This window comes from Heterocephalus glaber, unplaced genomic scaffold (genome assembly GCF_053883595.1).
Source record: "Heterocephalus glaber isolate CG9 unplaced genomic scaffold, H.glaber_assembly_v1.0 deba00001593, whole genome shotgun sequence".
NCBI classification, from domain to species: Eukaryota; Metazoa; Chordata; class Mammalia; order Rodentia; family Bathyergidae; genus Heterocephalus; species Heterocephalus glaber.
Genome location: NW_028258368.1, coordinates 3,816,982 through 3,829,484, shown reverse-complemented (window position 1 = coordinate 3,829,484; position 12,503 = coordinate 3,816,982). Strand labels below are relative to the sequence as shown.

Genomic DNA, 12,503 nt, shown 5'->3' with positions numbered 1-12,503 from the left:
TCATGCAAATACATCAGCTGCTCTGAGTGCTCAAGGTGCTTGAGCTTACAGTGTTGAGCACCCCAAACACAGGACTGAACATTGTCTCTCTGATGCCCAACTGGAGCATCAAACTCCCTATGTCCAAAACTGGGTTGGTCATCTTTCTCCACTGAGAGCAACTCCAAGTTTCCCGTGGCACTCATTATCTTCACAAGGCTAAAAAATGTGGGTTTCACATTCTTTTCCTTCATTCTGTCCAGTCATTGCCTATCTTCATGGGTGTGCACTCCACATCATCCTTTATACCTGTCCCATGTGCTGTATGCCACCCGTATCTCCCTTATTTATGCCCATAATAACTATTGTATGCAATAACTTTTCAATTGAATTCCATGACCTCAGTCATCTACTCTTTCACTTTTCTACACCTGCTTAGAAATTAATCATTTTAAAAGCACAGTTTTAATGGTGTGACTGTCTTTCATTAAAATCTTCAGTGGCTCCAGCTCCGTTGCCTGGAAAATATCATTTTAGCTTTTTGGAGACACAGTGGTCATTGCCTAACTTACCTTTAACAGCCACGTGCAGTTATTCCACTTTGCAACGTGGAATCCCAGGTCCAGCATTTTATACCACATGATGTTCCCCCTTCTAGGAGTGTCTGTCTGTTATCTGCTCCAAACTCTGCTTTTTTAAGTTTTGCCTGCCCTTCAAGTTTCAGCTTGAAATATCACTGCCTCCAGATTCTAAAATCTATGTCTTTGTTACGAAACTAGCCATTCCCCATTTGCATGAAAAGCTTTATCTTAGTTTTTAATGTTTAAATCCTACTTATGTTGTGGTTATCCAGTGTTGAAAAGAGTGCATCATCAATAAAAATACTGATTAAATGAGTTAATAATTAATATAAGAAGAAATAGTATATTCTTATCTGAAAAGTGTGCACCAAGGAATCACATGGTTATATTAATATACCTTTGTCTGCTCCAGTTCTGAAGACAAACTTTCCAAACTGCTAAAACTCAGGAAGCGTTCGTGGCTAGAACCTGTTTGAAAAAGGTATCTGACCACTGTCTCTTTGTTTGTCTCAAATCGCTCCCATTTCCTTAATGTGACCTAAATTTGAAAAAAATATACATTTCAGGTTACCAAAGAGTATCAGAAAATGTTGCCACATCTTCATTCATTTTCTAAATTGCCATTTCCCCAGTGAGGTCTTAGTTTGAATTTCACACAGTTACACTGGAGAAAGAGCATCCTGGTGTCTTCTGTAAGAATTTCATTTGGGGTCTCAGTATCTTCATCTACGCAAAGAGGATACATAGATGAGATCATTTCTGAGTTCTCCATCAGCTGTAAAGTCCTACAAATCTAACTGATTTTGCTGAAAACGTAGGTAAGTGACAAAGAAAAAATATCTTCAATCTCTATCAAGAAGCATAGAAGGGACAGAGGGAAGGAGAAAGAGAGAAGGGAAGAGTTGGCCAAATTTAAAAGCTATTTTTAAAATAATGTGTCAAAGTGGCCAAAATTCAGCTTTGTTAAAGAGAACACATCAACATCACAATAAAGCAAAAAGTGTGGCTGCTGGACTTTCCGAAAAAGTAAAATGATGTGGTCAAATTAGTGTGCATTAAATCCTGGCTTTATCATTTATCGATGCTGTGTGACATCAGGCCAAATGCTCAAACATTTTATTCTTCCACTTTTTTTTTTTGATAGGAATCAAACAACCCAAGGCCTCACAAATGGTAGGCAAGTGTCCTGCTACTGAGCTACACCCCCAGCAAACAGTTTTTCCTTGTAAGCACCAAACTTGTGAAATGTGTTGATTACAGGACCTGCTTCATGAGGCTTATGAGATGATTAGAAGAGGTAACTTGTGTAAGGTATTTAGCACAATGTCAGAGTGTCAGAGGCTGGAACCAACATCTATTCCTGTTTGTGGGAGATTTAAGCACTTGGAAGCCCAGCTTTGCCTTTTACTGAGCCAGCCCCTGCCCACCTAGCCCTACCTGGATTCGACGCTCCTGCCTCTCTCTGTTGTGCTCCACACTGGCCAGGGTTCTCTCCAGCTTTTGCAGCTCCTCCTTGCCCGGGTCAGCCAGCCCACCTGCTCCCTGCTGCGCCTGCCCCATCTGCTGCTGCAGGTCTGTCTTCTTTGCTGAGATCATCTTCATCTTTTGCTGAAAGAAGATGTTCAACACATGGATATAAATTTTACTGTCTAGTTTGGTAGGCAGGACCAAAGCACCCACACTCAACAAAAGTAGAGAAAAGTACGAGCTCATGCATTGTGGGCCTGAACTGTGTTTTAAAATTAAGGCTACCAGTTAAAACAGTAATAATAGAGGTTCTACATTAATCAAAAGTAGGCATTATTTATAAACACAGGTTTTAATGGCAAACAATATAAATAATTTACATTTAATGTTTTGTGTACATATTTGTAGAATATTTGGCATTTTAGATAATACTCCAGAAAGACTTTGGTAAAACAATTCATTTGATATGATTCTTTTTAGTCATTTTCTGCCTAAAACCCAAAGTCTCAACTCCAGTTTCATCACCAATGCTGGAAAAATACAAATATTATGAGGTTTATACTTCCTTGGTAGATTAATATTGTGACAATTAAGCTGGACTCTAAATTGATTGGCGTGAGAGCTGCCTAGGAGATTGGTAAAGCACACTTCTGGTTGCATCTAGGCAGGTGATGAGGTGTCACCTGAGAAACTAGACTGTATCTGGTCCCTTGCCTCTTCTTCTCTGATACTATTCCTCAGTTCTGCTTCAAGACATCATGAGGTGGGCAGCTTTCCTCTGTCATGCCCTTCCACCGTGTTTCTGCCTTGGAGCCAGCCAACCATAGACTGAATTCTCTAAAACTGTGAGCCAAATAAATCCCTCCTCCTCTGAATTGTGGGTGTCAAGTATTTTGTCCAACAACAGGAAAGATGATCAATACAAATATCCTAAGACATTTTGTACAAAGTTGCATTTTAAAGAAAATATTTTACTGAAATATAATCTTCAAACAGAATGGTACACAAATCTCAAATTTGTAGCTCATGAGTCTTCAAAAAATACACACACTCAGAAATAAGCACCTGGTCCAAGAAATATAAGAGAAGCTTTAAAATATTGTTACCAGTATCTGGAATCTTATATTTGTCTGACTTAAGGTAAATAGAAACCTAAATAAAAATTTTACAATGATTGAGATCAAATGTAATACTAAAAGTTAATTTCTTGTACTCACAGTTTTTGGCAATTATTAAGTAAATCTATGAAGCCTAGAGGCTATTTTATAATACTCTACTCATAATGTAACTCCATTAGCTATTGTTTCACCATACACAAAGTTAGTTATTTTATCATTAAAATGTTTTATTTGAGTCATATTTCCTTGCATTTATGTATATATTATAATGCCCAATTCCCTTTTATAGAAAAATAAGTTGATTAAAATTGCTTATTATTAGGGCTAGGTATATAGCTCACCACTACAGTATGTATTTAGCATACAAGAAGCACTAACTAAGTTCATTCCCCAGCTCCAAAAGTTATATATATTATTATGTTTATGTATACATATATGAAATCATTTACTTCTAATTTTAATTCTTTGCAAAAGCATACTGTCCTGGAATTGTCCATGTCAAATAAGCTCCATTTCCCAAACTAAGATGGCTTCAAAGTCGTAAATTAAGAAAGATTTTTAACATAAGGACAAGAGATTAGTGATCTCAAATATGAAGTAATCTGTCTCCCTATGATTTTCTTCTTCTGTTATGAAAAGGGTAATTTAGCGGGCTTTATACACGTTTTCATAGCTAAATCAATTTTCTCTCCTTGGTATTCTTTGAACTTTTGATTTTATCACATCACTCTGTTGCAGATCTGTCTTGCAGGATATTTAACAGAGAGAACAGAAACCAGAAGTGCCATATTTTTTTTAACCATTCAACTTTGTTTGGGTTCCTTCCCTTTGCTCTCCTCCAGCCCAAGCTCTAAGTCATATTCTTTATCTCTCTGGTTCTATCAGTAAGAAATTACCTTTACACAAATGCATTAAAGAGGCATTTCTGGGTCAGGGATTTAGCTCAGTGGTTCCACCACCTGCCTTGCAAGCGCAAGGTCCCAAGTTCGATCCCCAGTACCAAAAAAAAAAAAAAAAAAAAAAAAAGAGGCATTTCTACCTGGTGATGAAGCAGCAACTGCTGTGCTTCAAACAGATTTTCAGTGTCTAAGATCTTCTCAGCTTGATCTTTAGCTTCCTGAGAGCTGGAAATTAATTCTTCAAGGGAACTTTTCACTATTTCTTTGTATTGAACACATTCCCCAAAGTTGCTTATTATTTTTTCAACCTAGATTTGTATGAAAAAAAAGTAAATAATATGGTATGATTTAGTGAATTTTATGTAAATTTTTAAAAACTTGAAACAGGACTGACAAATTAACATTGCAAATATTTACTATATACTATGACACTTTGATATACATATACATTGTGAAATTTCCTCAATCAAGCCAATTAGCTTATCCATCACTTCCCATGCTTTCATTTCTGTATATGTGTGTGTGTGTGTATGTGTGTGTGTGTGTGTGTCAGAGAGCAGTTAAGTTCTACTTTCTTAGCAAATTTCAAGCCCACAGAGAACTGTTATTAACTGTAGTCAGCATGTTGCACATTTGATTTCCAAAACTTATTCATCTTACAACTTGCTTTTACACTTTGATCGACATCATCCTCTTGAGTTTGTGTAATCTTACATATTGTAAGAATGTACATAAAGTCTTTCTCAATGACTAGAAATATATTCACAGATATCTAACTTTTATTGTTTTATATATTTTTGAGGCCTCTTTAATGATTAGCAAACTGTGTAGCCACTTACGAGAACTGCAAGTTTAATTTGATTTGATGCCCTGTGACATATTAAAAATCTATTCTAAAAAGAGAAAAAGAACAAACAAAACCTACTCTACTTGGCAGCCTAGGCAAAAAAGTAAAACTGTACCTATTCTATATATTGTCTCCTGAGTTTCTTTAATTATAATCTCATGACTAATGCTTAATTATAACATTGCTTCACAAGAAAGTTGAATCCATCCTACTTAAATAAGGAAAGCATCTGTAGAGAAGAAAAAGAAGTATTTGTTGAAAATGCACTTCTAGTATTTCTAAATAAAATATGAGTAATTTTATGGTTCTTTATTAGATTCTCTTTCTTTTCCTGAATTTTCAACTTTTCTTCTGATTTCTGCTTTCCCTATTTTAGTTTCATCAATAAATTTTGCTTTCTGCATCTTTGTCTTCACTAATATAACCACTCATATATTTTAACATTTATCTTCCATGGAAGCCTTCTAGTTTATCTTGCTCTTATTTTGTTTTTTGTCCTTTGATTCTCTTCTGATGAGAATTTCCCCAAGATAACTTAGAGCATGCTGGTTTGCAAATAAGCACCAATAAGAAACTGTGAAAACCATGAACTCTAGATCTCAGTGTAAATCATCAGCTGTGTTGAAAAAAAGTAACCTTTTTAGCCAGGTATGGTGGTGGATACCTGTATTCCCAGCACTTTGAGAGGCTATGGCTGGAGAAGCACAAGTCTGAGCCTAGCCTGGGCACTTTAGCAACCTAGAGAGACCTGGTCTTAAAAAAAAATAAAGGAGTGGGGATATAACTCAGTGCAAGAGCCTTTGGTTCAATTCCTAATATAGAAAAAAAAATAATAAAAGGTGACTTTTCATTATACCCTGTGACTTTAACTATAGCTTTCTTTTTTCCACTGGACAATTGCAAACACTTTGTGTTCAGCATTAATTTAAATATGAAACTGATTATTATCAGAGGAAGGGACTGACTGCCAAATTCATTTTATATACATCTAACCTCGAACAGAATGCATGTTTTTCTCCATTCTTTTCTTTTTTGCTTTCACTACATGATTAGCAAAAAAGAGCAGTGATATAAATTACTGAAAATGTAATTTTCAGAAAAGTGTAAGCTAGATGAGTGTGCAAAGAATTAATGTCTAGTTATTAAACAGTTGTTAGAGATAGGTTGTGGGTACAAGTCCAAAAGACAGCATCACCACGAGAGTACTTGGAAGATAAAGCAAATGGCCCTGGTAAAATGTTATAGAGACTACTATTAATTTCAAATGTTTTGTAAGAAGGTCGAGGACAAATACATTATAAATCTGTGTACTTGTGTTACTAAAACTGATTGTTAAATCCTGACTAAAAGATCACCTTCATATATACACGAACTTTTTGACTATTACCCTTATTTTTACCACCTTCACTAAGGAAAGAGTGGAAAGATGGATGTCATATTTTCTTCTAAAGTATGGTAGTGGCAACTAACTACACTTGACTGTTTTTATAAAAATACGAACAATTAAAGGATTGAAATAGCTTTATTCCATAACTGAATTAATCAGATCACTATGTTCAATTTGTCCAAAATTCTTAAGAAAACCATAACTTATATGAAAATTCTCACATAAAACTAAAACCACAAGCAGTTCAGAGTATTTTTGGCTTGTATAAATTCACTTCATCAGTCTCATGCAGATCTATCTACTTAGATTAAAATGTTAAAAGCTTAACAGACAAATTGTTAGGAATATCTGTAAAGAATTCCAGTTCTTCAGAATCACACAGTTTAGTGGATATTTTTTAGTCATCTGGTAGACCATTTTCCATGCAAGGTCAAGAAACATTGGTAAATATCTATTCTACTTTACCTTCTTACAGTATCTTCCTACTCACAAACTCATGAGACTTATACAACAGCTGAGGGTGAAAAAGGTTCTACTATAAATTAAGTAGGTTGACTGGCATATTTTAATTTATAAAGAAATTACACAAGCATTAAATTGCATATTTAAAAGTTTAAAGTGAGTAGATCTTGGCTAAAGGAGTTTTTCTGGCCTGCTGAGAAGCCATTGACTTCATATTTAGTGACTATTTTATTATTTCTAGTTAGCAGCTATCAAGCATTCACCCTGGCAAGCACTATACTAAATGCTTTACACACATCACTCCAGCTAATCCTTGCCACTGCCATTTTAAGGTAAATATTTTAAACCCTGTTTTATAAGTAAAGAAATCAGAACCTAGAGACATCCAACAACAAACTCAAGTTTATACAGGATGTAGGGCATCAGATTTAAGCTCTGGCCCTGGGTTTATCTGAGGCCCAAGCCTTGTTCTTAACCTTTATAATAAACCTTAAAGTGATAGAGAAATAACAATATTTTTAGTAAGAACAAAAAAATTTGTAGATTGATATATTTCTAATAAGAACCCCCCCAAAATGTTGATGGATAAACTTTGGATTTCAGATATAGATCATTAATCTGAAATGACAGGTTCAATAAATGACAATGAACTTAATTCAAACATTCTGCTTATCTTGCCCAATAATATTCATATAAATAAGTATGCTAATTGTACTGTTTTAACTATGGTGTCTTTATAAAATTACTTGTGAAACTACAGCCAAAGGAAATAGAACCATCTGCTCAGAGTGTGAGGACCTGACATACCTCTGACAGCAAAGTCACGAGTGCCTTGAAAGAGCTGGATAATTTCGCCAGCTCATCTCCTTGGTGTTGGGCTTCATTCTCAGAGGAAAGCTCAATCAAAATTTTGAGCCTGGATTTCAGCCAGCTAAGAGTCTCGCCTTTTGTGCTAACGTCGTTTCTGATCTCCTGGAATGAGAGAACACCATTGTTGAACACAGAACAATTGTGAATTAGGACTTTGTAGCAGGAAAAGACTCAACCTGAGAAAGTTTGTATGTGGAGGTGAGAGACATTCAGCCACCAGCAGGGCGCCTGCTTCTTTTACTCTGGACCTATCTTTAAGAAATCTACAAGGAATCAAAAGAAATGTTCCCTGATGCCAACTGCCAATAGCTAATAAAATCAATACTGTCTTCACACAAAAAATCACCTTCATAATTAGATGTTTAGATATTTATAGAAATATCCTTATTCACATCGAAGGTGCTTCTAACAGTACTAAGAATATGAGATACCAAAATTAGGAATTATAACATATAAATTTTGTTACCTCACTTTCTGTGAGCTGGAACAAACATAGTTCCAGAAGCAGGTGATCTCTGCATTGTAAGATGTGAAATTTTTTTGTACTACAATAGCAACCTGTAGCAAAAAGTCTATTAAATGTATACTAGGGTGTTATTAACCACCTCTAGCATATAAGGTGATTATATAATTTAATAGGAAATAAAATGGAACTTAGAGGATTGAAACAGGAGCTATGTGACTAGCAAGGGTTAAAAATAAAAAAAGAAAGCGTTTCCACAATGGCATGTCTCTACAAAGGAAGGCCAAACTGAGAGGGAAAAGGTCACCAGGTTCCACTCACAGAACACAAGCTGTGTTCAGGTCTGAGGCTCTGCCACCCTGGCTGGGTTCATCCCACTGTACCTCTGCTCACAAAGGCCAAAAATGAGTCAGCCCTATCGGAATATGACAGGGAAAGGATGCTTAAAGGTCTTGCTGAATTCACTGATATTTTCTGTGACCTAGCTTTCGCCCGGCTGAAAATGTATCGTATAAAAGTACACAGTGTTCTTGTTTTCTGTGACAGTTCCCAAATCCACTGTGTTACACACCCATGCATATAATTTTCACTCATCATTAGCTAAAGATACAAGAGATAACACTGAGCATGACAATCTCACAGCTGTTGACAATTCAGTAGGAAAAAAGCCCCTCAAATTCTCCACAGTAATATGAGGACACATATCTTCAAGACAATGTTCAGAAACCTATTTTTTCTAGAAAGAAAGAGAAGACAACACTTACATCACCTAACTTTTAAAATTATTATTGGAAAATTGCCTCCAGCAAACAATGGCCTAGAACTTACTTCCACCGCATGTTTCACCTCGCTGTGATTGGCAGCATCCAGGGCCGTATCCTTGATTCCCTTCAACTGTGTCTCCTTGGCTGATATCCAAGATGAGCACTCAGAAAATCTGAAAGAACACAAGCATCTCCTTATTAAAGGGAGAAAATATCAGAATGGCGAGAATCCATTTTCCATGGATGTACTCATAAAAATGTGAGAATCAAGTGATAACCAAATTGATTAACATATTTCCTAGAAACCTTATAACAGAAAGTTTAGGGCAAGGGTGGCTGCCTTTAAGCTCAGTAACTTGGCAGGAGCTGAGGACAGAGATGAGTCCCAGGGCTTGAGCAACTGGGAGGAAGGGACTGCCTGAGGCCTCTCAATTGTGTCCATGGTGATGAGGTGCTAAACCAAAGAAACAGATGCTGCTGTATGGAGTGGGTGGTGAAAAAATCAGGGGAAAGGGGATTAGCCAATTCTGCCCCCAAAAGAACATCTGAGTCAACTGGAAATAAAATGTCTCAGCCTATTGCTGACTGAAACCCATCATTTTAAATTAAATGAAGCATCCCTGTACAGGAACACAGGCAGGGCCAGACAATCTGTCTTTTTATCCCATAAAATGAAACAATAGTCATTTCTTTCTTCATAATCATCTCTGAAATAGCAGGACTCAGAGCGACTGAATCGCTCTCTAGAAACAAACCCCAAGCTACCTGCTAGTGTAGTCTTTCCACTTGTCTGGGTTTTCCACCAGCTTTGCGTATGTGGTGTCAATGGCAGCTCTCAGTTCTTTGAGAGCCGTGTAACAGGTTGCAGGTGTGTCCTTTACTGGATCCCGGACTGACAGCTTCACACACAGTTCCTCAATGAGCTGTAACCTTTTCTCACAGAGGTGATGAGGACCTTTGTCACTGAAGAAAATCTAATAAGCAATAAATGTTTTTATAGCGCCTATAAGAAGCTGTATCATACTGTTTTTTACATTTTCATAGAAAAACTAATGAAAGATTTCCATAGACTACCACTAGAGAGTAATTAAGCTATTTTTCCACACCCAAAATAAAGCATCTATTATATCCTTTAAGTAACAGTGCACCTCTACATGAGTGTGCTCTTGGTATGTGAAACCTACCCTGTGCTCTTTAATGATGTTTTCACTGCCTTCCTGGGGAACCAGCTTGGTCTCTCGATTCAGCTCCATTTTGCATTCTTCAACAGAAGCCAAGAATCTGCTCTTCTCTGCAGCAATCTTCAAATGGAGCAAATGGTAGGGGGCTTCTCCTTGAAGGTCCTACATTTCATAGAAAGATCCAGAAAAGAAGAATCATGCTTCTGATGAGGTACATTTCTAATTGAAATGGCAAAAAGATTAAAATATTCTCTTTGTTCTTTGGGCTTTTCCAAAGACTGACTCCTCCTGGTCTTTTCAGCCTGACAAGGTCAGGCATTTTTCACAGCAATTCTTCTGTTTAATTTTCATAATAATCCTGCACAAAATTAATGTTCTTTACAGATTATACCATTAAGGCTCTAGAAGAATTGGGGAAGCTAAGATTTGAACTGAGATTTAAATCATGCACTGATACTGCATACTCCCTTACAAGTATGAGTCCCTTCTGATTTGCTAACAACCCTGTGAGGCAGGAAAGGCAAGATAACAAAAGGAGAATTTGAGAAAACCTTATTAGACACCACACAACACACACAAAACTCAGGGTTAAATACCCTGATCACCTGCCGTACCCTCTTCTCTTTACAGACACACAAAGAAGAAGTAAGCAAACACTCAAACAGTGCATAACTTTTTATATCCTTCCCTTTTGATATAAGTGTAAGCTTCATCATTACTTTTAGTTCTCTAATTTATAAATTTTAGCCAACTTGTGTCCTACAGAGCTTAAAAAGATTCTCTTTAAATGAAATATTAAGATAATTGTGACAAAACTGTGGTAGGGCCATGGAAAGACTATGACGGGTGACACCCAAGGAGTTTCATGAATGTGCATGAAATAGCACAAAACTTTCAATTTCCTTGTACCTTTCTGATATGCTAAGCTTCAAGACATCTTAGAAAGCTTGGGTTTCTTTAAGATTCTTTTCTTTTTAAATGAGAAACACATTTTCAAATTTGGCAAGCGTCTCTCTTATATACACAAGGATGATGTTTAGCCCATGTTAATGAGATTTTAAAAATCCAGAAAATAACACAACCGGATGGAGAGGGTTTTAGCAGCCAATCTTCCAAACCCTGAGACTCCTTTATACAATGCACATAAAATATCACCTCCTGAGAACATTCTTTCTCTTGGTTCAAGAAGCAGCTGTCAGGGAGCATCGATGACGAGTGTTCTGCCTCTGGAAGCTGTGGTGGCCATGTCAAGTGGGCTTTCTGTGGCCAGACCAGCTTTGTTCCTTACGATTCCTCCCAGCGCATGACACTTTGATCACACAGAGCCCGAAAGGATCCCTGCCTTGCTTACTTGGTTCCCTCTGGCTTTCCCTCTTCTGGTCACCATGGCTTTCCCTTCTTCCTACCACCTCAGTTCTGCTATTTCTTTGAAGTACTAGCTCAAAATTGGTTACTTTATTTACACTTCTCCAATCTCCTCATGAGTCCACCTCCTTCTCTCAAAGCTTCTGTAAGTATAATGTTTACATATGGGCTTATTATATATTATACTTTTGTTATTGGCAACAGATGATCTCCCTAACAGAGCTCTAAGCTCTTTTGGGAAAAAGATGTAAGTTTGTTCCTCACTAAATTTAGTTCACTAAGAATTTCTTAAGTTAATGACGTTTTTACACCTACCCTAAAGCAAACAAAAACCGGACTATTTGAATAGTATGATAGAATTGATGCTACCATAAAGTTGGAAGAACAAAATTCTATATTTGTTCATGTTTTATTCATGTTAGGGTTTTATTTGTAATAGGGAAGCACTTCCGCTGTGCCTGGACCTCAGTCCCTCTGTGCTTTCCCCCTTCACTCAGGTCACGCTGTTTTCCATGTCCCCAGGTGCCCCGGGCTCACCTTCCACTGTTTGTGCAGCTTCCTGACTGCTTCCTGCAGCCCCTGTTGCTCCTGCTCTGGGAGGATGTCTGTGAGTTCATCACAAGCTTTCAGGAAAGCATTGAGGACCCTCTGATCCAGCTGGCTGAAAAACTCCTGAGGTGGAAGGGAGAGCAGGTAAGGTTCCCAGCAAAACAGAAGACAGCATCAACACAATCGCACCTGACCCAGTCTCTCAGCCACCCATCTGCTGCCCTCATCAAAACTGCTGCGCAATAATTCCCAATTCTTTTTTTTTCAGAATGAACTATAAATAATCTACAGTTATGAGTTGAAACTCTTCATATCTGCCTTTAACTAGTACTTTTTACATTTCAGGGAAAAATCTGCAGGTTTCAAAATTTTGGTACAATTTTCTGAAAGGCCAATTTTCTGAAAGGTCAATCTTAATTCCAGTGATAGAGTTCTGGTTCCTCTTCTGTAAAGTCAGAAGAGCAGGCTAGAAGCCAGAATCCAGTCTCAAAACTCTTCTTTTCTTTTCTGCCCCCACCCCCTGCCTTGGTACTGCAGATTGAACCCAGGGCTTTGTGGTGCATGCTAGAGA

At 37.2% G+C, this 12,503-nt stretch overlaps 1 protein-coding gene across 18 annotated transcripts in view; it reads right to left on the bottom strand.

The window, feature by feature from the left end:
- Syne1 (spectrin repeat containing nuclear envelope protein 1) overlaps positions 1-12,503 on the bottom strand; it is a 473,610-nt gene that overhangs the window by 287,332 nt on the left and 173,775 nt on the right. For all 18 annotated transcript variants that reach the window (XM_087193553.1, XM_087193567.1, XM_087193559.1 and 15 more), the window contains 8 exons: positions 11,921-12,055; positions 10,022-10,180; positions 9,603-9,811; positions 8,902-9,010; positions 7,548-7,712; positions 4,185-4,352; positions 1,998-2,168; positions 958-1,098 (listed from right to left, as the gene is read on the bottom strand). In XM_087193553.1, the coding sequence (XP_087049679.1) occupies positions 958-1,098; positions 1,998-2,168; positions 4,185-4,352; positions 7,548-7,712; positions 8,902-9,010; positions 9,603-9,811; positions 10,022-10,180; positions 11,921-12,055 (1,257 nt within the window). The remainder of the gene's footprint in view (positions 1-957; positions 1,099-1,997; positions 2,169-4,184; positions 4,353-7,547; positions 7,713-8,901; positions 9,011-9,602; positions 9,812-10,021; positions 10,181-11,920; positions 12,056-12,503) is intronic.